This window comes from Rhinopithecus roxellana, chromosome 17, assembly GCF_007565055.1.
Source record: "Rhinopithecus roxellana isolate Shanxi Qingling chromosome 17, ASM756505v1, whole genome shotgun sequence".
Classification (NCBI taxonomy): Eukaryota; Metazoa; Chordata; class Mammalia; order Primates; family Cercopithecidae; genus Rhinopithecus; species Rhinopithecus roxellana.
In genome coordinates, this window is record NC_044565.1 from 28,306,549 (window position 1) to 28,332,129 (window position 25,581).

Below are 25,581 nucleotides of genomic sequence, written 5' to 3' on the forward strand. Positions count from 1 at the left end.
TGTTGGGGATTGGTCTTACCCAATTAGTGAATATTGTACCCAGGAGGTAATTTTTCGTTCATCACCCCCTACCCTCCCTACATTTGGAGTCCTCAGCGTCTCTTATTTCCATCTTACGTCCGTGTGTACCGATGGTTTAGCTCCCATATATGAGTAAGAACATGTGGTGTTTGGTTTTCTGTTTCTTAACTGGTTCACTTAAGATAATTGTCTCCAGCTCCATCCATGTGGCAAAGGACATAATCTCATTCTTTTTATGGCTGCATAGTAATCCTTAGTGCATAGGTACCGCGTTTTCTTTAGTCAACCATTGATGGACACTTAAGTTGGTTCAATGACTTTCCTATTGTGAACAGTGCTGCAGTGAACACACTAGTAGTGGTGGAGAGGTGTCTTTTTTATATAATGATTTCTTTTCCTTAGAAAAGTAGTGAGATTTCTGGGGTGAATGGTAGTTTTATTTTTGGTTCATTGAGAAACCTTCGTACTGTTTTCCATAGAGATTGAACTAATTGACATTCTCAGCAACAATGTATAAGCATTCCCTTTTCTCCACATCCATCCCAACATCTGCTGTTTTTTGAGTTTCTAATAATAGCCATTCAGATGGGTCTTCTGGTTTTTGGAGGGGAGGATTGGGTGAAGCAGGAAGGAGTTTGGAGGGAAGGAGTGGAGGCTTGAGTGGGCCTAGAGTTTAGAGTGTGGGCAAGAAGGATCCCAGAGGCAAGCACTTTGCTCAGGGCGACACAGCTAATAAAGCTCGGGGGTCCAGCACATTCTCCAGAGGCCCAGGCCAAGCCGTTTAGGGCCATGCTGGTTGTGCCCCATCCGCTGCAGATCCTGCAAACATTTTCATCAAGAAAAAAATAATTAAAAGAAAAACAGAATAAAAATGGTACCCAGATGTCCTCTAATGAAATGAAGGGGAAAAATCCATCCCCGGCTTATAGTGAGAGTCACTCAATGAGAGCCTGACTCATGGAAATTCATACAAGATTAATGTAACCAAGTTCCCTGTCTTTTGACACTGGTTTACAGTAAGAGCAGGCCACACGTGGCCAGCTCTGGAATGTGTTAGGACATTTGCATGGTACATTTCAGTGTGATATCTGCTAAGTCAAATGAAGAAGTCTTGAAAGATGCCTTCTAAGTTTGGAAGCATTTGAGTGTCACATTCCATATGCCAGCAACTAGTTGTTGCCCTCAAAACATAAAGTTTTGTTTGTTCTTTTGTTCTTTGTTTTTTTTTTAGTGGATATGTCAGTGAAGTAGATTATAAACAGACATATATAAGATTTCAAAACTGTAACAAAATTAAGAAAAATCTAGTTCAATGAGGTTAGATTCTATGAAATTAATCTGAAAAGGGATAGTAGTTATGAGAAATCTTTAAAAAGTGGATATTTGCCAGAGAAACAAGCAGATACTGGAAGTTTTCTGATTAAGTTGGCAGAAATGTGTGAGTGCTTAAAATGCCTTGCTTTATTCATTTATTAGAAGAGCTTGCCTTTTTGCAGTTTGTCTCAAGTTGCTATAAACTACTCTCTGTTATGTTGGGTGGTGCCTGAATAGTGAGAAGCCAAAATGATTTAGTTCTTTTCAAAGAAGAAAGTATAGACTAGCTTATTTTAATAACCCAGTCCCAATTATAAAAAGAAAAGCTTTACCACTCTAATCTCTGGCATAGAGAATGTTCTCTTTTTTAGTTGACATTAGGGGTAAAAAAAAGAAACTTTGGCTTTGAAGTTCAGCAAGTCTTGTTTCAACCCCAGCCGCAACTGGGTGAACTTAGTCAAATTACATAACCAGTCTTATCCTTCGGTTTTTATTTTTATCTATAAAATTTGAGTGATGTTGATGATAAGTACCACACAGTGTTGCACTTTGAACGAAAAGTCATAATTGTCAAATGAACAACTGAATTGTTTTACAGGAATAGTTCAACTTTAATAAATATTCCTGCAGAATTTCATCATGATGTTAAAATTGATGGAAGCTTTATTTTCTAAACTGAGAAACCAGTGCTCACGTGGCCTGGTTTAAGAATGAATGCTCAAACTTAATACATGTTTTAAAAAGACGTTTTGGGATATCAAATGTAAAACAATTCCTAGTTTGTGTTATTTTATTGAACAAACCCTACGCAGCACTTGGGCAATCGCAGGCACCGTTGCAGACTCGCTGGCTCCTGACTGTGATCTCATGCCCCAATTGCAATAAGATCCTGATAAAATGGACTTCCACAAGTAGGTCAAGAATAACAATGTGCAGACCTAATTCCTCTAATTTATAGTGAACATCTCATGGTCAATCTCCCAGCGGTCAAAGGACTCTGTATCTCTTCCTCTCAGAGCCACTCCACATGCCAAGAGGCTGACTAAACCCCTGACAGATAAGAGATTCAAGAGTGGTCCCAGCCCCCGTGGGGAGCAAAGACACTGGCTCAAAAAATGTGCTGAGAACTCTCCCTTTTGCAGCTCCTCCTTTCTTAACGTTCCACAAGCAGCGGCAGTTGGATTCTGTGATTAGTCTAGTCTTCAGAGCCAGCCTTCTTGGGTTCAAATTCTGACTTCAACTCTTAATGTAAAGCGACGTGGGCAAGTTGCTTAATCTTTCTGTGCCTGAGTGTCCTTGTCTGTAAAATGGGCATCATAATAATAACGCCTGCCTCATTGGGTGAGTGTGAGAATGAAGGAATTAATACATGTAAATCACTTAGACTGTGTCTGGCATAGAGGACATTCTAAAGAAAGGTTAGCTATTATCATTATATTATTATATTGGTCTGGAATTAGTTCCTGAATCCTTCTGAGATGTGATGACTCATAAACGTAGGTTGAGTTTACTCGTGTTAGGGTCATCGCAACTATGCATACCTAAAATCAAATTTTGCTTTTGAAGTTTGTTTTACCTGGAGCCCAAACGTTGAGGGTTATGGTTTCCTTTGGCATTCCACTTGAGGGAAGCTTCTTAGTCACAGCTTCCTTCTCTTTCTCTGCACTGTAGAAAAACTTCCTTTTTTTTGTTTTTTTTCATCCAGGCAGAGAGCCCTACTGGGACTTAAATCCAAGGAGCTGAAATCTGTTTTGGGATGGAGTGGAGTCACATTCTGGACCCTAGACAGAGAATTTCTAAGTTCCAGAAAGTGCTGCTTACTTTGCATTGCCTCTCCCCAACCTTTGCTTTCGAAACTCCTGGCACCAACGCTGCCAAGGCTGACGGAGCTTTCCTGAGTGGTGTCTGCTAAAGGAGGTGTCAAAGAATATCTGGAAAGGCAGCCTCCAGGCCCCCAGTGTCAAGACCGTTTAGAACTGAAAGTGTCCTAATATCGGGACACAGGCAATAAGCATTATTTATTATTCAGCCTGAGAAACTGATGCTAAAATAGGAGGAAATCATTCAATTATTTCCTATCAAGGGATTACTCAATGTTGTTTTTATGTTTAAATATTTATTTGTCAACATCAAGAATTCTTAGGACATGATGCACCAGCAGTTTTGAACAAGTCATAGATTTGATCACAAATCAAATTTCAGGATGGGTGGAGTGTCTCTGCTTTAAAATAGAAGAGAGTGAGTAGTCTAGGAGGAGGGAGCTACATAGACTGGAACCTATTCTTAGCTCCGTCACTGACTCCAAGTTCATCCCCTCTGTCTTTCAGTTTGGGTAAGCATCAATTAGTTATCTAAAATTTGTAATAAAAAAGTCTTCATCATTCATGATTGTGTTTATCTTTATGTTTGTAAATTTCTATGTTGGTTCTATTCCTCCCCTTATATTTTAAGAAAAGAAGTAAGAAAGTAAATGATTATTTTTCTGAAAAAAAAAAATGTATTTATTATTATTCACAGACCTTCAACTATTCTTAGAAAGCCTTTGGTGACTCCTGGGAACAAGCTGAGTCAGGAACAAAAGTTTGAGGGTTTGGGGTTGAGAATAGGACAAATGCTTGGCTAATGCTTTAGTCTAGTTCTGACTTTGCTACTCCTAAGTTGCTTTGTGATGACTACTTGCACATGTGTCTGTTTGTGAGTTATTTTTGTGAGCATGCTGCCACCAGCCTGTGTGGATGTCTGTGGTTTCACAAGATACAATGTATTTTCTAAATCTACTAAATTTTATGTTTTTTTTTTCAAAAATAGAAACTCATATTCTTTCCTTCTTAATTAAGTTTCTTTCAGGACATTCTCATGAGACTGGTAAAATATAACTGTGAAGTAGCATGATAATTGTGAAATAGCATGATTATTGTGAGAGCTGTATGACCTGAAACTTCTATAGGAATAAGTACAATACTGCATATCTGAAACCTGCTGTTATATCTCTTTGCACTTCGTGAAATATGTGTTGATCAATTCATTCTCCTGGGTGGTGCTGAGAAAGTAAAAATCATGGCTGATAAAAATTCTGTTTATGGTTTTGTCTAATTTATTTTTCAGTTAAGATATAGGCTACTCTTCCCAACTCAGCCTTGGAGAGCGTCACCAACTGCCTCATGTGTGGTGACCTTCACTGTCATATGCCGGTGACTTATCTGGAGTAATCTCAACAGCCAGTTACCAACACTTGCTCTTGATTGATAAACAGAGAATGGGGCTTTGGATCTTAGCAATTCTCACAATTCTCGTGTATTCCACAGCAGCGAAGTTTAGTAAGTATTGCCTTTTAACTATAATTTAAATTTTTATAAATTAAATAATTTCAAGAACATTCACCTTGTTTTAAGCAGCTTGCTTCCAGTTGATCCAGTTGAATTGTAAACTGAAAAATATATTGTTTTTGTACGATCATCATTCATTACAAATCTATCAGAAGAAATTCTTTGTAATGAATATATCATGAGTTTGGCTTTACATATTCAAATGCAGCAGAATTTAACATGGTGCCTGCACATGGGAAGTGTTGTAGATGTTTATTGACTGACACAAAGTTTGTTTAGATAGATATGGCTGCTTTTCCACCGGAGAACTGTGAGGGGTTTAGCTCCAAATTAATTCATTAGCATTTCATAAGAGATCTTAATCAGTTACTTATTCTTTCTCAAAGTATCACAGTGTATGACTGGCTTCTAAATTTAATCCTGGAAGAAAATATTGAGAGGATAGGAATTACGATCTTCTCATTTGATCATTTCAGGATCGTCTTTATATCTTTCATTTGCAGGCAAACATTCGTGGGGCCTGGAAAATGAGGCTTTAATTGTGAGATGTCCTAGACAAGGAAAACCTAGTTACATCGTGGATTGGTATGACTCACAAACAAACAAAAGTATTCCTACCCAGGAAAGAAATCGTGTGTTTGCCTCAGGCCAACTTCTTAAGTTTCTACCAGCTGAAGTTGCTGATTCTGGTATTTATACCTGCATTGTCAGAAGGTATTATGCAGAGAGCTCCCAACTTCTTTCACCCTGCTCCCCTTTCTTGAATGGTTGATTGCCTGAGCTGCCCTTGCTTTCATTCCTTCCCTAGTCTTTTCTGGAACAGTTAAATTTATAAAGCGATTTGAATAAAAGTGAGTTGGATAAACTTCTAGGAATACTATCAGGTTGAGGTCTAGCTCATTTTGAGCTATTTGGATTTACAGTTGCAGGGATTAATTTGTAGTGGACTTAGAGAAGAACCTAGCTTTCCTAGTGACCAAGATAACTGAGAGCAATTGCTTACATTTGGCTGGAATTAAGAACAAACTAGAGCAGAAAATAGTAATCTGGATGTTTTCCGTCTCAGGGGGCCTCTAGTAGGTGAAAAGGGGCAATGACCAATGCTTTTAACCTCCAAGTTAAGCCACAGAAGGCTGATGAGATTGTGTGCCTAAAAATTACTCTTGTTCACAAATTGTTGAATGTTTTGATTTTGTGACTGTATTTGGCACACACAAAATGTCAAATGAACGACATCAAAAGGCAGGATGTGTTAGTTAAGGGCCTAGGTCTGAGGCCAGACAACTGTCAAATTCATGCTCTGCCACTAGTTAACTGTGCGATGTCAGCAAGTTACTTCCCTGCCCTTTAGTTTCCTTCTCTGTAAGATGCATATAATGTAATAATAGAATTCATCTCAAAGCATTACTGTGAAAATAAACTAAGGTAATGGGGCAAAGTGCTCAACATTGTTACTGGTACATAGTAAACTCTCAATAAATAGTGGTTATCTTTATTACACTGGGATTACAGCGTTACAGCAGATGGAGTATATGAATAAATGGCAAAGAAGTCATTGTTAGGGCTACTATGGGGGCTACGTTTTTAGCTCAAGTGTAACAAAAAGGTATTTAAACTCTAGATTTTCATGTTTATTTTTAAATAAGAAAATAACCATTATGTATATTGATGGTTTTTAAGAAGAAAAGCAATATTAAGTAAAGGCTAAATTTAGGTTATTTCACAATGCTAAGTGACTCTTAATTTTCGGATTTATTTTAATAGTCCCACATTCAATAGGACTGGATATGCGAATGTCACCATATATAAAAAACAACCAGATTGCAAAGTTCCAGATTATTTGATGTATTCAACCGTATCTGGATCAGAAAAAAATTCCAAAATTTACTGTCCTACAATTGACCTCTACAATTGGACAGCACCTCTTGAGTGGTTTAAGGTAAGAGGAAATTTGGAAGGAAATAGATGAAAATTACACAATTAAAATAGACACAAGTGGCCAGGCACAGTGGCTCATGCCTGCAATCCCAGCACTTTGGGAGGCCAAGGCAGGCAGATCACTTGAGGCCAGGAGTTCGAGACCAGCCTGGCCAACATGAAGAAACCCCATCTCTACTAAAAATATAAAAATTAGCTGGGCATGGTGGCACACACCTGTAATCCCAGCTGCTTGGGAGGCTGAGGTACGAAAATCACTTGAACCCAGAGGGCACAGGTTACAGTGAGCCCAGATTGCACCACTCACTCCAGCCTGGGCAACAAAGATTCTGTCAATAAATAAATAAACAAAAGTGAAGAATTACTGAAAAGGAAATGAAATTTCTTATTTCAGAATTGTCAGGCTCTTCAAGGATCAAGGTACAAGGTGCACAAGTCATTTTTGGTCATTGATAATGTGATGACTGATGATGCAGGTGATTACACCTGTAAATTTATACACAATGAAAATGGAGCCAATTATAGTGTGACGGCGACCAGGTCCTTCACGGTCAAGGGTGAGCTACCAACATTAATGAGGTAGAATACTACTGGAAAGAAGTCAAAGTGGGAACAGTTGTGCCCTTCTGGTTGGGTTTCTTGCACTTCACCCTCCTCCCTCTACTTCCTCCTGCTCCATCTTATCTTATACATTCTGAACTATGACGCAAAGAGATTTTCTGAACGCACTATCAAGATTTAAGAAATTTCAGGGGGAAATTACATTACTAATTCAAAGCCACATCTATTCTTTATTCTTTTTTTGTGACTTAATTTTTCAAAGATAAAGCATTCTGAATTCTAACTTAACTTACTTTTTTTGAATGGCAATACAAAATTTGCCATTCAAATTTTGGAGAGCAAAACCAACTTTTTTTTTTTTTTTTCTAGTTTGGTTCCAGAGTTTCTGCAAATTAAAAAGAGAAGAATTTACTCTTTAGTAATACTCACTGGATTCAAAGTTTAACAAGAGACTTTATGATGCGATACTATGGTGTACATAAATGTTATTGCATGGATTTTAATCCATGTTTGCAAAATACTTTCAATATCATCAGTGGCCTTAAGTAGGTCACTTCATTCTAAAAATGTGTTTTCCAAGTTGTCTTAAATTTTATAAAAGCCTATTTAAGGGAAAGACTTCACGATCATAGCTTATCAATCTGTAAATAACTGGGATCTCCTTAGCACAAGTTGATCTACACACGTTGATGAAATAGCCCCTTAACGTATGACAGTTTTTTTTAGGGCAAAGCAATATTGGAGACAATTTTTTGGAGTTTTCCAATACTTCACCGCACCGCTGCAAAATAAGCATCACCAGACCACATTCCTATTAGTGTCCCTTTCTGTTTAATATCAACCCTTACAGTGGTCCTTAATCACACTGTCCTTAAATAAATGAGCATGAAGGGATGGAGGATTGCAGCAGCGCTCCACAAGCACTGCCAGTCTTTCAGCTCTGCTGGTCCCAGGAGTCAGAATTCCATACGGGGAAGATGTCCCTGAGGGTGGGCCACCCTAGTGGAGAACTGCGAGCAAATCTGTGGACTCATCCATTTATTGTTTTCAGAGATCTTTTGAAATCTTCCGTGTAGTCTTATTCTGTAGAAGTGTAGTTTTCTAACAATTACTAGGTCATGTAATTAGTTTTATGGGTTGGACCTGCATTTGTTTTAGTGATGTCAAAGAGAATACAGATATTACAAAGCATCATAGGTAATAAAAGAAAGCTTTATTTAAATGCTTTTCTGTTTCGTGTGTGTGTGTGTGTGTGTGTGTGTGTGAGATTATGGGTTATTGTCAGAAGAATTTGAAAAACATTGCTCTGAAATAGAATAGAAACATGAAAATACAAACTTATATTGAGTAGCATTCAATGCTCTCCTAATATTTATATTTCTTTTTGTCTTTAAGATGAGCAAGGCTTCTCTCTGTTTCCTATAATCAGAGCCCCTGCACACAATGAAACAAAGGAAGTGGAAATTGGTAAGAAAATATATCAGAATGCTGTAAATATTGCCTGGAAAATCCTTTCATATGACCCCTGTTCTGAATTCCCTTAGCAGGGGTCAGGCAATTAGCATAGAGAACCTTGAGGGGTAAGTGAGGTGACATCCCTGGAAGCACCTGCCCCAAGCATTTGCTAATATTGGGAACCAGGACACAGTAAATTGCAGTGTTTACATTTGTTTATTGCATGTTGTAATTCATGGTGCTTTCATGTATGCATCTAATTTCATCTTCATCTCTATCCCAGAGCTTGGGATGGAAACATGCAGAGTGTCCGTTCTGGGCAATGGTAGCCAGGTCTGGTAAAACACATTTATATTCAAAGGTAGCTTATGGAGAGATGAAGAGTGTTCTGTAGAAAGATGTGGAAGAGAGCAGTTGGAAAGAAACTCTAATTTTTAGTAAAGGGCAATCCTTTTACTAGAAATCCTTTATAAAGTGGGGTTGGTGAATCCAGAATCATTGGCCTTGTTAGTTTCCCATGCAGGTGGGTGAATGGGAAACCCAGCTGGGTGAATGAAAGTAATGGGAGCAGGGAGGAGGTAAGAGAGAACATAGAAAGAGGAAGGTGCTAGAGATGAGGGAGGGAGGTCCTGGCGGGGTGCATACTAAGTGTTCAGTAAGTTTTTTTTTTTACATTAAATGGGATAAAATGCTAGTCGCAGAAGTCAATTTTATTGGTGAATGTCCTTACTCCCCTCTAGGAGAAAGCACAAACCTAACTTGCTCTGCTTGTTTTGGAAAAGGCGCTCAGTTCTTGGCTGCCGTCCTGTGGCAGCTTAATGGAAAAAAAATTACAGACTTCGGTGAACCAAGAATTCAACAAGAGGAAGGGCAAAATCAAAGGTATTTTTATATCGAAGAGAACCATCCTCTTCCCCTTGCACATCGTTTGCACGTGCAAAGTAGGCATTACAAGTAACAGGTTGCTTTCTTAGTTTCAGCAATGGGCTGGCTTGTGTAAACATGGTTTTAAGAATAGCTGATGTAAAGGAAGAGGATTTGTTGCTGCGGTACGACTGTCTGGCCCTGAATTTGCAAGGCTTGAGAAGGCACACCGTAAGACTAAGTAGGAAAAATCCAAGTAAGGAGTGTTTCTGAGACTTTGGTCACCTAAACTTTCTGTAGCAAGGGTAAGCGGAATGGAGTGTGGTTCCGAGAGATCCATCAAGACAATGGGAATGGCCTGTGCCATAAAATGTACTTCTCTTCTTTGGGATGCTGTTTGCTATCTGGTCTTTGTAGACTGTTTCTTGTTTCTGTTTGCTGGGAGCTTCTCTGCTGCTTAAGTTCCTCCTCCTCCCCCACTGCCTTCTATGGTTGGTTTCTCTAGAACATTCAGCTGCTTCTTTGGTCATCCTTGTTTTCTAACTTCATGAACTCCCCCTGTCTCACTGTATGTGAAAGAAAATGCACCAACAAAAGTAATCTGAACGTGTTCTTTTGTGCTCTTTTATAACTTGTATTACCTGTTGTAAACATGGTTCCTTCTATACCTTTTTCTGGTCGTAATGAACACTATGAACACTCATTTTGTTAGTGAGGGTGGTAAAGTGAACAAAAAGGGGAAGTATCTAACTACTGCCATTTCAGTGAGAAAATCCTAGGTGCTAATTTATAATAAGACACTTGTTAGGCCATTCTTGCACTGGTATAACGAAATGCCTGAGACTGGGTGATTTATATGAAAAGAGGTTTAATTGGCTCACGGTTCTGCAGGCTGTGCAGGAAGCATGGCGCCATCTGCTTCTGGGGACACCCAGGAGCTTTACTCATGGCAGAAGGCAAAACAAAGGCAGGCACTTCAAACGGTGAAAGCAGGAGCGATAGAGAGAGAGGTGACGCACTTAAACAGCCAGATCTCATGAGAAGTCACTCACTATTGCAAGGACAGCATCAAGGGGATGGTGCTAAACCATTCATGATGAGCTTACCCCCATGGTCCAATCACCTCCCATCAGGCTCCACCTTGAATACTGGGGATTACCATTCAGCATGAGATTTGGGCAGGAACACAGACCCAAACCATATCACACACATTATGATTGTTAAACTTTATAAAGTATTTAAGGTACATGGAACACATGGGAAGTCTGGTAGCTCAGCCCATTTCTTTATTGCATCCTATTCCAGGTACTACCTATTCCAGGGAATTTTTCTTGGCCCTCAGTTTGCAGTATACATGCTTTCCAAGTACTCTTGTAGCATCCTGTTTGTACTGTAGCACTGGTCACATTGCCTTACCAAAATCTGTTTGACAGTCTGCTCAACATGACTGCAAGCTCCATGAGGGGAGGGACATCATCTCAACCATCTTTGGGTCCTTAATGCAATACCTGGCAGCTAGCCAGTGCTCAGTTAAATATTTTTTGACCAAATAAATGAATGCACAACCAAGTTATTGATGCCAAATGTTTTTTGTGTACATTTCTACTTCTCTAGCTATAAGGCTTAATTATACAACAAAATACTATTTTTTATATTTATGCTTGGTAAATTCAATAACTTTCTCCATCAATTGGAAAGTGAAATTGTTTATTGCTTCCCTATAGTTTTTTCTGAATCTAGCAGGATTTTAATGATATCATTGTAATTTGACACAATAAAAGGACAACATGAAACTGATCAGTCTTTATTGGGTTAATTTCAGATGCTATATAATCTTCTAAAATGTAACATTCTTTTTTATATATAAATAATTGGTGGCTTCACAAATAGCCAAAGCAGGGTGGAGAGAGTGATCCCTCCTGGGTGCACACAAGAAGGGGATATGTTGTCTACAGAGTTTTCAAAACAGTAATAAAGCTGTCTACAAGTCATTGTGCTTTTTATCATCACCATGCCCAGATAATGCGAAACATCAAAGATGAAGTTCTTCTCCCACAGAGGTGGACTGATCCTTCTCCCCACTGGCTTGGTGCGTCTCCGTTGTGTCCAAGACGATGCAATGTTGTCTTGGAAAATAGCTTTCCAAGCATTTCACTCCTGAGCCCTTGTCAGTTTCCTCACTTGTTCTTCGCATATCCAGGCAAACACATCCTGTTTGCTACATGAAGCATGGTATCCCATATAAAAGGAAGGAGAGAGAAAAATATATTTTTTCACACTCATCACTCCTCAAGGGCTGTACAACCATGTAGAAATTGTTTAACATACTTGTCAAATAGCCAAATAAAATGTGAAATCCTGAGTTCCCACCCATATGTGCAGTATGGTCCAGATTCATCCAGATACACACAGAGAGGGACAACAGGAGGAGAAAGGATTGGGGTGTGGGGACAACAGGCCCCCAATATGGTGTAATCGTGGCAGGTCTCTGCCTGAAGTGGTATGTGGGGTTTTTCTTGTTTTAATTTTGACTTTAACCCCCGATTTGTAAGTGTTTCATAAAATAAACAGAATCATAACTCATGCAGATGGCTGTAAGTGCCATAGTGTTCTGTGGGTCTCTGGTGTCTGCCAGTGATAAATGTGGCACCCTCAGGAAGGCTGTGGACCCCGTCAAGGTGCTATGTGATGGCCATGCTTGGGGTGGTGGTGGGTCCAGTGGACCCTGCAGCCACCCATCCAGCCTGCCCACCCACGCTCACCTTGTGTCCTCCTGCTTTGCTACATTATCATTGATCAATGTCCCTGCTTACCAATGTGTTGGAATTGTTTTCGTGTTACAGGTGTTCAGTGATTTGGCTCCTTCTAGCTTATTTGTATTTCACCTGTTTTTCTTTAAGTCAACATGGTTACGGTCTGTTTCAGCAACTGTATAAATTAAACACAAATTACTACCACTGCTGTTGAGTTGTCATGATGAATTCTTTTTTATTTCTGAAATTATAGCATTTCGTGAATTTAAGAGAGCAAAAACTTAAAAGGCCTGTGTCCCCATTTTATTAACTATTACTAAATACGTATTTGATGCTCATAGTAATAATAGTGCACATTTATTCATTATTTCCTATGTACCAGGACTCATCTACTTATTTTACATTTAACTTTGTCGTTTATTTTCTCAATACTTCAAAGTAAAAGACAAAGAAAGTTGAATAACTTGCCAGATACCACAGTTATGGAGCAAGGATTCAAACACAGCCAGCATTTTGCTATTTATATGTGTAGACAGAAAGTAACGTTTAGTCATCACATACCTGAATTACTTATACTTTTATAAAATAATTCACACTTACAAAGACTCCCTTTGATGTCTTGGATCAACATCTTTCTTTTGCTTGGAAGCATCCAGCCACTGGCATGGTTACTTCCCAGCAATCCTCACAGGAAGTACACATTCTTCTGTGCATACAGCTGGGGTTTTTAGACAGAGTGACCTGGAAAGGAATCCTGTTGAAACAATTTACTTACAGAGTTTTCATTATTTAACCTGATGACAGTAAGCTCTTTGTCAATTTTCACATTTTTCCCCCAACTTTGAGTCATATCACCTTGATAATTCTTGATTTCATACGGCTGGTCGCCGAGAGAGCTGATAAACTATTAGAGGTTGTGGAGGAATATGTGAATATGGGCCAGTGCTTTTTCTACCTCAAAACTGGGAGCCCATGCATGGAGACTTAAGATGGAAATGAACCATATCAGCAAATCTCATTTGAGATTCTTCTCATATTCATCAGTGCATATGCATGTTGCATCTGCATTTTGTGAAGCAAGGAGTACTAGGATAAAGTTCAGTGTTGGCTGAGTAATGTTCACCATAGAGAAGTATGGGCTATGAGTAGGACCTAGAACTTAGTAATTTGACTTTTGAGTTCTTTATCAAAGATGCTTTAGCCACTTAGGTGACTCTTGCTTCTTCTATCTCCCACACCACCAAGCCCTTAGAGGCAACAAGTCTCTCAGATCCGTCGATGCCTTCTCCTTAATGCCCCGACAGCACCTTGTCTGTTTCTTTCTCATTATTGCATGAGTTACAACCCTCTGCATCTTGTATCCCGAGTACCGCACTCCATTCTGTTCTGAGTGCCCATAGTTTCTTTCCACAGAAACGAACTTTCTCCTACCATCAGATTAAGCTCATGGAAAAACCCCTCAAGGCTCCAATGCTCCTGTGACCTTCAGAATAAGGCAGTCTGCCTTAGCTGGGGTTTCAAGTCTGGACAGAACCTGGCCATGACCAGACTTTCTAATCATGTCTTCCACCAATTCCCCAAACTAGGTTATTCCAATTCCTCAGAAGACACACTTCCTCTCTGCACTTAGGCTTATGGTATTCTCTATGCCCAGGTGGGCATTTCCTTTTTTGCATCTCCCTGAATCCTACTCATCTTCCAGAGGCCTCCTCCTCCAGGAAGCCTCCCTTTCCCAGTCCTGCATGGAGCAAGTTCTCCTTCTAAAATCCTCTGCCAGCAAAAATCATGCTTTTGCCTCCCATCTTAGTTAAGTTGACGAGTCTCTCTGTGCCTCTTTTGCCTTTGAGAATTCCCTGTAATGCTTAGCCTGATATGTTGTAGAGGCTCAATAAATGTGAATGTCCTGGTACTTAAAGCAGCCATGAAAATTCTCAGTGGGTATATCTTACATGAAATTCTTGTACTCCCAAGGGAAGCCAGCATCCATGTATCTGTTTATTATATCTTGTTTCAGTAGTAATAATAATCATTTTTCTTTCTTTTGAATAGTTGATCATCAAAGCACCTACTGCATAATTGCAGTATGTAGTGTATTGTTAATGCTAATCAATGTCCTGGTTATCATCCTAAAAACGTTCTGGATCGAGGCTACTCTGCTCTGGAGAGACATAGCTAAACCTTACAAGACTAGGAATGGTAAGTGGCAAATACCAAGTTTTTCACCCAAAGAAAAAGTCACATAATAACTGTTGGTTACCTGTCTATTAATTTTTCAATAGCTAGGCTGCTAAACCCAGATTCCATTTTGCTTGCTAGTCTGTTATCAGTGAGTTGTGTTTTTGGATTTTCTTAGAGGCCATTTTCCATCCTGCTCTGTAACTCCTCATGGTCCTGAGATTAATCTCAACAGCTCACATTTCTTCCCTGGTAGGGTTGCTATTCCTACTCAGTTACCAATAACAGAATCTGCCCCAAGCCCAGAAAGGTGCGAATTTCATAAAGCATTGGTAAGATATTATGAAGTTAAACACAGTAGCAAAATTGTTCCTGTTTTCCAGATGTGAGCAGGTTAGAAGGGTCCGTCAGAATGCATGTGTGTTCTACCTGAAACCCTGATCTGTAAAGTCTAACCTAGGCACACAAACATGCTCATGAAAGGAGTCAGTTCTGCCTGCTAGATGCAAACCTCATGCTTTCATTTGGAGGCAGATACACGTTGCATTTTTCAAACAGTTGACTCAAGTAGGAGCTAATGGTTTGATTTGTGGAAAATTCAGACCCCTTAAAAAATTCTATGCCCTTGCTACTATTAACTTTAAATTTTTTCACTTCCCCAGGGGAGTATGGGGAAACCAAAGATGAAACCAAGGTCTATCCAGCACAGAAAGCCCCCTTGTTCATAGATTATTAATCAACATTGGTGAAATGGTTTTAACTGCACTGGACAGGCTCTTGTCCACTTTTTTGTTATTTAGTCTGTGACAGTAAAAAGGAGAAATACTTTGGGATGAAGACTGTTATTTCCTGATCATGTTTGGTCGTCAGCATCTTTTGAGTCTAGAACATTTCGGAGGGTGACATGCATTCACCAACAGCCATAAAACTTGAAGCGCGATGTCTTCGAAGAGTCCAGTGAGAATTTTTAGAATCAAGTAAGAAGTTGTATTTCTTGTTTTCATTTTCAGATGGAAAGCTCTATGATGCTTATGTTATCTACCCACGGAACTACACATCCAGTACAGATGGGGCCAGTCGTGTAGAGTACTTTGTCCACCAGATTCTGCCTGATGTTCTTGAAAATAAATGTGGCTATACCTTATGCATTTATGGGAGAGATATGCTACCTGGAGAAGGTAAAGCTATCAACATACATTAGGGACGGAAATTCATGCTTATTAGAGGCTGTGAACTAGGTGGCCTTATCCCTGCATTGGATAAGGAATTGCATTTACTACCTCAGACCTTAAGACCAAAACTTTAAATAGTTATCCAGGAGCAGACACTTATCCTTCACTCTTCCCTCTCCCATCATTGTCCCGGTGATGAGATCTTCACAGTAATGTCGGTGGTGTGAATTCAGAGTTAGAAGTCCTGTGTTTCAAGGACTTAGTAAACCATCATCCCTACTTTATTTCCTTGGTCCCCCACCAGGATAACTCTGCCACTTCTTAATTCTGTCCATAAGATTTGAAAGAGGACTTAAACATTGAAGAATTTTGTTCTGGTAGCCATAGGCACTAGCTGAAATACCTTAAAAGGACTCAGAGGGTCTTCATGACTTTCTTTATGTTGGTGAAACATTTGCAAATTTATATTCTCACCAGAGCAAATAGAATTGTAGCTTCTGTTCCTTAATATTCCTACCCAATTTTATATATTTTTGACAGTTTTATCACAACTCCTGTGATTTCAGTATTCCCTTCATACATTTATGTCCAGTACCTATGGACCCTCCTTGTGAACTCTAATTTTTCACAGATCAGGAAGGGTTTGGAATATAAATGGGGCTCAGATGTCAAGGGCCTAAGCCTAATAAAGTAAACGTTCCGTTTTACATTTTAAACTCATCTTACTAAGAAGAGGAATTCACATGCCTATAGATGTAAAGGTATGAACAACAGGTGAATCTGGTTTACCCTGGAATATCTGGGAATGCTCATAGCCTCAATAATGGCTCAAGAGACTTGTGAAAGGTACAGTTTAGGAGAATATAATGCACTTCTTCTCTCGAGGCTCTCTTCTTCTCCCATTTTCCCACTGGCCACCCTGGCAGATAGAAGTAATGAGTAATGCTCTCAAACACTCTTTTCATATTACAAATGTACTCAAGGACCTGCAAGGACTCCTGTTGTTTGTGAGCTCAACAGTGTGCCACATCTAGCCACAAGCTCTTCACCTCTCCTTTGTCAGTCCATCCACCTAAGTTCTAGTTACCCTTCTCCCCCGCTAAACCCAGATGCTACCTCTCTCACAGTCAAACTTGTGCTGCCTTCAATGTGTGACAACATACTAATCTGGAATGGTTTTCTACTTCCCTCCATCAGTGCATGTCCTCTGACCTTTCCTCAACCAAAATAAAATGAAACCCAACGAAACGACACCAAACTTCACTCTTCGCTTAGGAAAGTTCATGACTGACTAAGGTGCTATCTTTATTCTCGTGAGACTTATCTTGCATTTGCCCCACCAAAATCCTCTCTGCATCACCACTCCATCCAGTGGCCCTGGGTGGCTGATCATCATGGAAGCCATTGCATCCTTGTCCTCTGCTCCAGGCTGGGTTTAGCCACTGGGAGGCACTGGCAGGAGGTCAGAGGGTGGTCATGTACCTGCCAGTCCAGGTGGGGCTTCCGGAGCAGCTGTGCTCCTCCCTCTGGGAGCACCTCTTCTCAGCTGGCCTGCCTCATGCATCTGGAATTCCTCAGACACCAGTCTGTCAGAGTATCTTGAGTTGTTTTATTCATGGTTGTGCTTTCTTCTGTTGCAGTGAGGACTGGGTATTTCATGTTCTTTCTAAGTCCACCCAGAGTGAATTGGAATCACCATGGAGTCTATGCTCTATAAACACCTAAAGGGGAAGGGGATCTATTGTCCCTTAAGATTTTTCTAGTCTGGATCAAATCCATTTCTACAACAGAGATTAATGGGGGGTGAAGTGAAGTCAGGACTTACTTTCCTAGAGACTTGGGTCAATTTTGAGGGGCAGAGCTTCCTGAGTTTGTGCTTTTAAATATGTGAGTTAAATTTTTAAGCCATTTTAAAACATATAAGCAAATATTCTAAGAAGATAATATGTATCTAATGAACCAGAATTCTAAGTCTCTAATGCAGCAGTAGACTAATTATCTTTACATTCCCATTTACCTAGAAGGATTCTGTTTTAGTTAAGACTAAGCTACCTGGGAAGTAAAAAAGAGGACATTGGGGCTGATATTCTCTCAAATGAAAGGAGCACAAAGAAAAAAACGGGTTCTCTATCCACGTATATTTCCACTTCTCTGAATAAGTGACTTGATTGATGTCAGAGAATCTCACACCAGATTATAACAATAAGACTTTTAAATGTTCAGGATGTTTATGTTTCAAGCATTAGACTGATAGGAAATCTTATCTATTTCTTGTATGACTAGATGTAGTCACTGCGGTGGAAACCAACATACAAAAGAGCAGGCGGCACATTTTCATCCTGACCCCTCAGATCACGCACAGCGAGGAGTTTGCCTACGAGCAGGAAGTTGCCCTGCATACTGCCCTCATCCTGAACGACTCCAAGGTGATTCTTATTGAGATGGAGGCTCTGAGCGAGCTGGACAAGCTGCAGGCTGAAGCGTTTCAGGACTCTCTCCGGCATCTCATGAAAGTGCAGGGGACCATCAAGTGGAGGGAGGACCACATTGCCAATAAACGGTCCCTGAATTCCAAATTCTGGAAGCACGTGAGGTACCAAATGCCTGTGCCAAGCAAAATTCCCAGAAAGGCCTCCAGTTTGACTTCCTTGGCAGCCCAGAAGCAATAGTGCCTGCTGTGGTGTGCAAAGGCATCTGAGTTTGAAGCTCTCCTCACTTCTCCTAGCTGGCTCCTGCCCCTGCACTGAAGAGTGAGGAGTAGGCATGTCAAAGGGATCCGGCCTCAGGTTTCATCTGGTAACTTTGCTTCCATTTCCCTGATTCTGGGTGGATGCAAAATGCCCAGAATTGTTTCTCCTCAATCCTCCCCCATTCTCCAGCCACCATTCCCTTTCCTTTTCCTTTTTGCTTGCCTCTCTTCATTGTGGTGTGGGATGTTTCCACTACTCTCTTTTCCTCTCTCTCTGTCTTGCTTTGTTGCTCCTGATTCTTTGTTAATAATCTGGAGAGCAAACTAATCATTCAACAGTAGATTTTCACATCATCTTGAAGAACATTCTGATTCCCTCAGGCAGAATGTCAGTCATAAATCTTGTTCCCAACATGCCAGAATTTATTTTATTTATATATATATCTCTCTCAAAGGTGCATGCTACCTTTTTTACTCCCAGCTAATTTTTGCGGTATTTCTTTTTTTTATTATTTTCTTTATTTTTAGTAGAGATGGAGCTTCACAATGTTGGTCAGGCTGGTCTGAAACTCCTGACCTCAAGTGATCCACCTGCCTCGGCCTCCCAAAGTGCTGGGATTATAGGCATGAGCCACAGCACCTGCCTATTATATTTTATTTGAGTGGATACTCAGTCTTATCATCTCAATATTGTTAATTTTGTTGGAATACCTTATCCCCATTGCCATTATGATCAAGCTTTTTTTCAATTCTAAAATTCCTTTCATATACGTTTATTCTATTTAGAAATATTTTCTCCCTATAAAAGTGATAGAAGGATATTATGGAAGAAAATAAAATATAAAAGAAGAAAATAATAAGAATCACTCACAAATCCATCATTTTAAGATTTAAATTTTCTTTAAAAAAATAAAAAACTATGGCCGAGGTAGGAGAATCAATTGAACCCAGGAAGCAGAGGTTGCAGTAAGCCAAGACCATGCCACTGCACTACAGCCTGGGCAAGAGTGACAGCCCTCTCAAAAACAAACAAACAAACAAAAATTTGTTTTGCACATATCATTTTTATAGCTGAGATGATACCATGTGGAGTTTTGCAAACATCATAATAAAAACGTGGCATGTCACTGAAACGTTTTAAAACATTTAAAAATATTCATAGTGTTCCATCTCCCAGTTGTACTACACGGATGCAACTTAAATATCTACCCTGGTAAATTCTGCAACAATCCTATTTTTAAAATGGTTTTCAAATTTGAGACCATTTTGTTGTAACATTTCTATGAAGGTAGTAGGGCATTTTGACAAAACCGTTTTGGCAAAATAGAGTTAATTTACAGTCAGGGCCACTTTAGTCAGAGCACTGAAGGAAAGCACACACTGTTAGGGGTTGCAGGACTGGATCCAGAGCTACCGCCAGTGTCCCCTCAGATAGGAATCCTGTTGGTGCTTCAAATTTTGTAAGTGGATGGAGCGCTTATCTCAGTTGAACTGCTTAATAATGTATATGGTTCTGTATTTCACTGGCAAAATAAAACTGAACTCTGGACTGTTCACAGAGAACATCATCTTGAACTCATTGTCATTCAATACCTTTCAGAATCCGTACTAAGAGAAATCATATCTCTAGAAGATTGCTTATGGTTACTCATTTGTCTAGGTACCTATACCTTTAATCTGTACCCCCAGACTGGGTTGCCAGATAAAATACAGGAAACCTGTATTAAAATATCAGAACATGCCTATAATCCCAGCACTTTGGGAGGCCGAGGCGGGCAGATCACGAGGTCAGGAGATCGAAACCATCCTGGCCAGCAGGGTGAAACCCCGTCTCTGCTAAAAATACAAAAAAAAAAAAAAAAAAAAAAAAAAATTAGCCGGGTGTAGTGGTGGGCACCTGTAGTCCCAGCTACTCAGGAGGCTGAGGCAGGAGAATGGCGTGAACCCAGGAGGCGGAGCTTGCAGTGTGCCGAGACTGTGCCACTGCACTCCAGCCTGGGTGACAGAGCGAGACTCCGTCTCAAAAAAAAAAAAACAAAAAAAAAACAAAAAAAAACAAATATCAGGACACCTGTTGAGGTTGAATTCAGACAATGAACGTTCATCTGAAGACCTGAAACTCTGTTTTGGCTGGGGATCTTGTAGTTTTATTTCCTAAATCTGGCTACCTTACTTCTGTAGATTACCATTTGGTTTTGTTGAATCACTAAAATATTGGTCAATGAAAAGAGTATTGTATGGCTATCATAGTATTTGGAATCAACAAGCCATCCTCTATAGGCCTACCAGCTGTGTGATCTTCAGCAAAGTACTTAACTTCTCCAAAGCTTAGTTTCCGTAGGTAAAATAACCATGATAATATAAAACACTTTTTTTTTTTTTTTTGAGATGGAGTCTAGCTCTGTCGCCCAGGCTGGAGTGCAGTGGCGCGATCTCGGCTCACTGCAAGCTCCGTCTCCCGGGTTTACGCCATTCACCTGCCTCAGCCTCCCGAGTAGCTGGGATTACAGGTGCCCGCCACCTCGCCCGGCTCGTTTTTTGTATTTTTTTTAGTAGAGACGGGGTTTCACCGTGTTCGCCAGGATGGTCTCGATCTCCTGACCTCGTGATCCGCCCGTCTCGGCCTCCCAAAGTGCTGGGGGGGGGGGGGGCGGGGTAAAACACTTTAGATTTCTGTGCTAATCAAATGTTTAAAAAATATTTAGGCCAGAGTAAGAATTCAATAAATGCCAATAGTTATTATTACAAAACTTTACTGTATTTCTTTTCATATTAATTATATTCTCTGACTTCTCTCAATGGGGACCACTAAAGAATAGATTCTCCCCAGTCTCACTCTCAATAATAGATGTGTCTTTATTCTCGCAGCCACCTAGAATGACAAGTGTGGTTTTGATTTATGGACCCAGGAAATTTTGGAATTGATTTGTTTTCCTCTTTACATTAGCTACTTGAAAACACAGAGTTAAATTTGAGATTTTTCTGCAGCAGGCATATAGGACATCATTACACGTATTTTGTAATGTTCTCTTTCTTGGCTCCCTAATACCTTTGTTTTCAGTTTGCCCCCATATTTCTTATTTTAAAATATGTTTTAACCATCTATATTATAAGCTCCTTTGCAAGTATTCAATGTTTACATTTTCTGAATGTGTGCTGAGTGCCTCTCTGGGAGGGATGAGAAGGAAGGTGTGATGGGAGCCATATATATAGCCCAGGAAGGCACACTCCTTGCTAACCCTGATGGGGTGTAGAGGAATTGTGAAAACGCACAGGGAAGAGAGAAGCACTCCAGAGACCTTAGATAGGGCTGGCCTGGGGAAAACTCTGAAGTTGCTGAGTTCTTTTCTCCATTGTCCTTTTCCTAAACTTACACACCACTTCCCAAGTCACCCGAGCTCCCTGGGGTCAGTTTCTGCAACTGAAAAATAGGAGGATGGAGAAGGTGAACCCCAAGGGCTTTCTTAGCGGCTGTGGCTCGTGATTCAGGGTGTGCACTCATAATGAGGTCAGGAAACTGCCAGAAGACCTGGATTCTCACACCACCAGCACCACCACTGACCTCTCTTAGTTCCTCCTCTGTACCGTGACGGTAATACATACTTCTGCCATACAAGATAGTGTGAATGAAACAAATGTAGTCAAAACTTGTTGAATGTCTTCCACACAATCCTGGTGAAAATGGCTGTGATTGTAAGAAAAAAATCAATTATTTTTAATTGAATCAAGTTTACATAGCATACAATAAAACGTTGATCCTAAGTGTTCAGTTTGATGATTTCTGACTGTTGAACATACCTGTGTAATTATCACCCCAGACATTTCCATCACCCCAGAAAGTTCCACCATGCTAGCAGGCAAACATTGTTTTGATTTCTAACTCCACGGATTCGTTTTGTCGTATCTTTATATTCGTATCAGTAAAGTCATATTTCTTTGGGTCTGACTTCTACTCAGCAATACTTCTAAGATTCATCCATGTTTTGCATGATTCAGTAGTTCGTTCCTTTGTATTTCCTGTTGATGAATATATGAATTGTTTCCTGTTTATTGCTATTATGAATATGGCTCCTATGAACATACTTGTGGACTTACGTTTTTATTTCTTTTTGGTTGACCCTTAAGGGTGGTCATTGGTAGGTGCATATTTAACTTTCAGAGAAACTTATACATTGTTTCACAAACTAATTGTACTACTTTACATTCCCACCAGTTGTGTGTGAGAGCTCTGTTGCTTCATTGCCTCATCAATAACTGGTGTTGTCAAGTTTCTTTATATTTTAATAATTTTCATGGGTGTTAGATGAATATCACCATGGTCTTAACTTGAAGTTCCCCGATTAATGATGATGAGCCCTTTCCATGTTTTCACTGGCCATTCATGTATCTTTTTTAGTGAAGGCAAAATCTTTTGCCTTATTTAAATTGTATTTCTTTTCATATTGTTGATGTGTAGGAATTATGTATTGTTCTTTGCCAGATAGATGTAAAGTGAGAATATTTCCAGGGTTATGTATTCATTTTTAAGTGATGTCATTGCTTAGTAGACATTTTTAATTTTGGTGATATCCAATTAATCAATTTGTCCCAGATGGCTATTGTTTTTTGTGTCCTAGCGAAGAATGTTTTTTTTTTGCCTGTCCAAGGGTCTTCTGTGTATTTTTACAAAATATTTACGGTTCTAGCTTTTATGTTTAGGTCCATGGTCTATTGTGTATTAATACTTGTACATAAAACAAGGTAAGGATGAGATTCTTTTTTCTGCTGCTGCTTCTTCTGTAGAGGTACCCAGCTGTTCCAGCAACGTTTGTGAAGACTGTTTTTTCTCCATTGAATTGACATGGTGCATTGTTAAAAAATCAATTGACTAGATATGTGTGGGTCTATTGTCTACTTTCTATTTTGCATTTGTATGTTTCTGCGAATATCACATTGTCCTAATTACTATTGCCTAATTATAAACCCTCAGGTCAATATAAGTCTCTCAATTTGTTCTTGTCAAGACTATCTGGACAGTCCGGGCGCGTGACTCACGCCTGTAATTTCACCACTTTGGGAGGCCAAGATGGGCGGATCACCTGAGGTAGGGAGTTCAAGACCAGCCTGACCAACATGGAGAAACCCCGTCTCTACTAAAAATACGAAAGTAACCGGACGTGGTGGCGCATGCCTGTAATCCCAGCTACTTGGGAGGCTGAGGCGGGAGAATCACTTGAACCCCGGAGGTGGAGGTTGCAGTGAGCCGAGATCGTGTCATTGCACTTACTCCAGCCTGGGCAACAAGAGCGAAACTCTGTCTCTGTCCAGACAATCCTAGATTATTTGCATTTTCATATACATTTTAGAAAGAGTTTCTTAATTTCTTTGAAAATTTTTCCAGGGATTTGGATTGGATTGCATTAAGTATATAGACTCTGTAATATAGAGAGTCTAAAAACATACGGTGTGGAGAATAGATATCTTAAGTCTTCTAATCCATAAACGTGGTATATCCCTCTATTACTTAGATGTTTCATCTCTGTTAGCAATATTTTGTAGTTTTCACAGAAGATATCTCATACATTATCCAATGAATTTATACGTTGGTATTTTGATTTTTAAATGTTATGGTAAATGGCATTTTTAACAAACTTCACTTTTCAAGTTTCCATCTCTAATATATAGAATTACTATTGATTTTTTAAACATTCCATGATCTTGATAAACTCAGTATTTCCAGTGGTTTCTTTTGTAGATTTCAAAGGTTGGTCTACATATAATTATGCTCTCTGTTAAAACCAGTAGTTTAATTCTTTCTTCTCAATCTTTATGCCTTCTAATTTTAACTTTATTTCTTCACTTGTTGCAAAGCAGTTGTCCCAGGTGGGAGCCAAAATCATTATCTCATTACTAATCTTAGGAAAACGCAAAATGTTTCACTATTACGAAGTTACCTGTAGGTTTCTTATAGATGTTCTTTATCAGATTAAGAAAGGTAATTTCTACTCTCGGTTTTCTAATCGTTATTAATTCCAAAGGGGTGTTGAATTTTGTCAGATGCTTTTATTTGCATTTATTGAGATAATTACATATTTTTGTTCATTATTTGGTGAATTATCTTGATTGGGTAAAAATAATTAAAATAATTGTCTCATTAAACCTTTTGCCTGTCCGCTATGGGTTTTCCTTTTCCTTTGGTTTAATAACAGCTCTGCCACAAAATAAAAATCTAGAGACACACATTCCCCTTTGGCCTCCCTCTTCGAATCCTCTGCTGTGAACACCGGCCTGCAGGGTGCGTGCGAGCGGCCCGGGCGCGCCACCTTCCGGCCCTGCAGGTCACCCGGCTACCGCCCTGATTTTCCCGGGACCCGCGCCGCGCGGCAGGGGAGGAAGGGCCAGACGCCTGGGGCCCACGCTGTCCGCGCGGAAAGGGCGAGGCGCTGGGTTTTCCAGCTGCGCCCTTTGGACCCCGCGATCCAGCAGCTCCGGTAACTCCACGCGGGGCGCCTGGGTGGAGGAGGCGGTCCTGGAGCATCGCTGCTAGGAGCACCCCGACCGGAGGGCCCCCAGACCCGGACCCCCAAGTCAGGGAGGACTCTACGCCCGGGAGCGCCCCAGACTGAGAGCGCCCCAGACCGCGACACTCCGGGACCCGGAGCTTCGCCCGACCGCAGGCATTGCCCACCTGCAGCCTCCACTGGCCGGGTTTAGCAACCAGGAGCTGCCAAACCCCTGACATTCTTCTTTCTTTCTGTTCCTACTTCTTTCCTTCTTTTTCTTTTTTGGTTTTTGTTTCTGTAACCCTCTCTGGGTGCCTTATCTCTTTAATCACACCTCTCTTTCACTTTCCACGGTAGTCAGGAGGCGGGGATCGCTGCTTCTCACCTACTTTCCGAACTTGGCCTCCGCAGTCGCGACCTGGTGTGGAGGAGGAGCTGCCGCCCCCGCCCCAGCCTGGGGGACGCCTCTCTGAAGGTAAGGGTGGGCCCTGTTGCCACCCGCACCCCCTCCCCACTCCCCCAGGGGAAGGGAAGACCACCATCCGGGGAGGGAGTCTCAAAACAAGGTCAATTAAGAGAGAGAGAGAGAGAGATAGTGTGTGTGTAAATATGTGTGAATAATTGATGAGACAGCATGCCGTCTTTCTCCGAAAGTACAGTTTTAGAAATTAAGACGTTCCCAATTGTTTTCTGGAGAGGTGAGAACAACTGAAATAAGTGATAACAATAGTTGTCATTTTTTAAGTGCTTACCATGTGCCTGACACGGTAGAAAATTTTTAGATATCTTATTTTCACTTAATCTTCCTAAGGGCCACATGAAATAGGAACT

The 25,581-nt window shown here is 40.3% G+C and overlaps 2 protein-coding genes across 10 annotated transcripts in view; both read left to right on the forward strand.

Annotated features, from left to right (window-relative positions):
- The window catches only part of IL1RL1 (interleukin 1 receptor like 1), a 61,392-nt gene extending 42,589 nt beyond the window's left edge, over positions 1 to 18,803 (forward strand). For 2 of the 4 annotated variants that reach the window (XM_030921010.1, XM_010356566.2), the window contains exons 2-11: positions 4,441 to 4,652; positions 5,165 to 5,375; positions 6,426 to 6,600; positions 6,994 to 7,156; positions 8,556 to 8,627; positions 9,356 to 9,497; positions 9,590 to 9,735; positions 14,282 to 14,428; positions 15,418 to 15,585; positions 17,863 to 18,803. In XM_030921010.1, coding sequence (XP_030776870.1) covers positions 4,592 to 4,652; positions 5,165 to 5,375; positions 6,426 to 6,600; positions 6,994 to 7,156; positions 8,556 to 8,627; positions 9,356 to 9,497; positions 9,590 to 9,735; positions 14,282 to 14,428; positions 15,418 to 15,585; positions 17,863 to 18,248 — 1,671 coding nt within the window. In that variant the 5' untranslated portion in view covers positions 4,441 to 4,591 and the 3' untranslated portion in view covers positions 18,249 to 18,803. Of the gene's footprint in view, positions 1 to 3,040; positions 3,668 to 4,440; positions 4,653 to 5,164; positions 5,376 to 6,425; positions 6,601 to 6,993; positions 7,157 to 8,555; positions 8,628 to 9,355; positions 9,498 to 9,589; positions 9,736 to 14,281; positions 14,429 to 15,417; positions 15,586 to 17,862 lie in introns of all 4 variants that reach the window. The other 2 variants (XM_030921011.1, XM_030921009.1) reach the window with 2 other exon arrangements.
- A 5,263-nt stretch (positions 18,804 to 24,066) lies between these two features.
- IL18R1 (interleukin 18 receptor 1) overlaps positions 24,067 to 25,581 on the forward strand; it is a 44,809-nt gene continuing 43,294 nt past the window's right edge. Inside the window, exons 1-2 of one of the 6 annotated variants that reach the window (XM_030921012.1) lie at positions 24,068 to 24,738; positions 25,108 to 25,225. The gene's annotated coding sequence lies outside the window, so the exon portion shown is untranslated. Of the gene's footprint in view, positions 25,226 to 25,581 lie in introns of all 6 variants that reach the window. The other 5 variants (XM_030921016.1, XM_010356564.2, XM_030921013.1 and 2 more) reach the window with 5 other exon arrangements.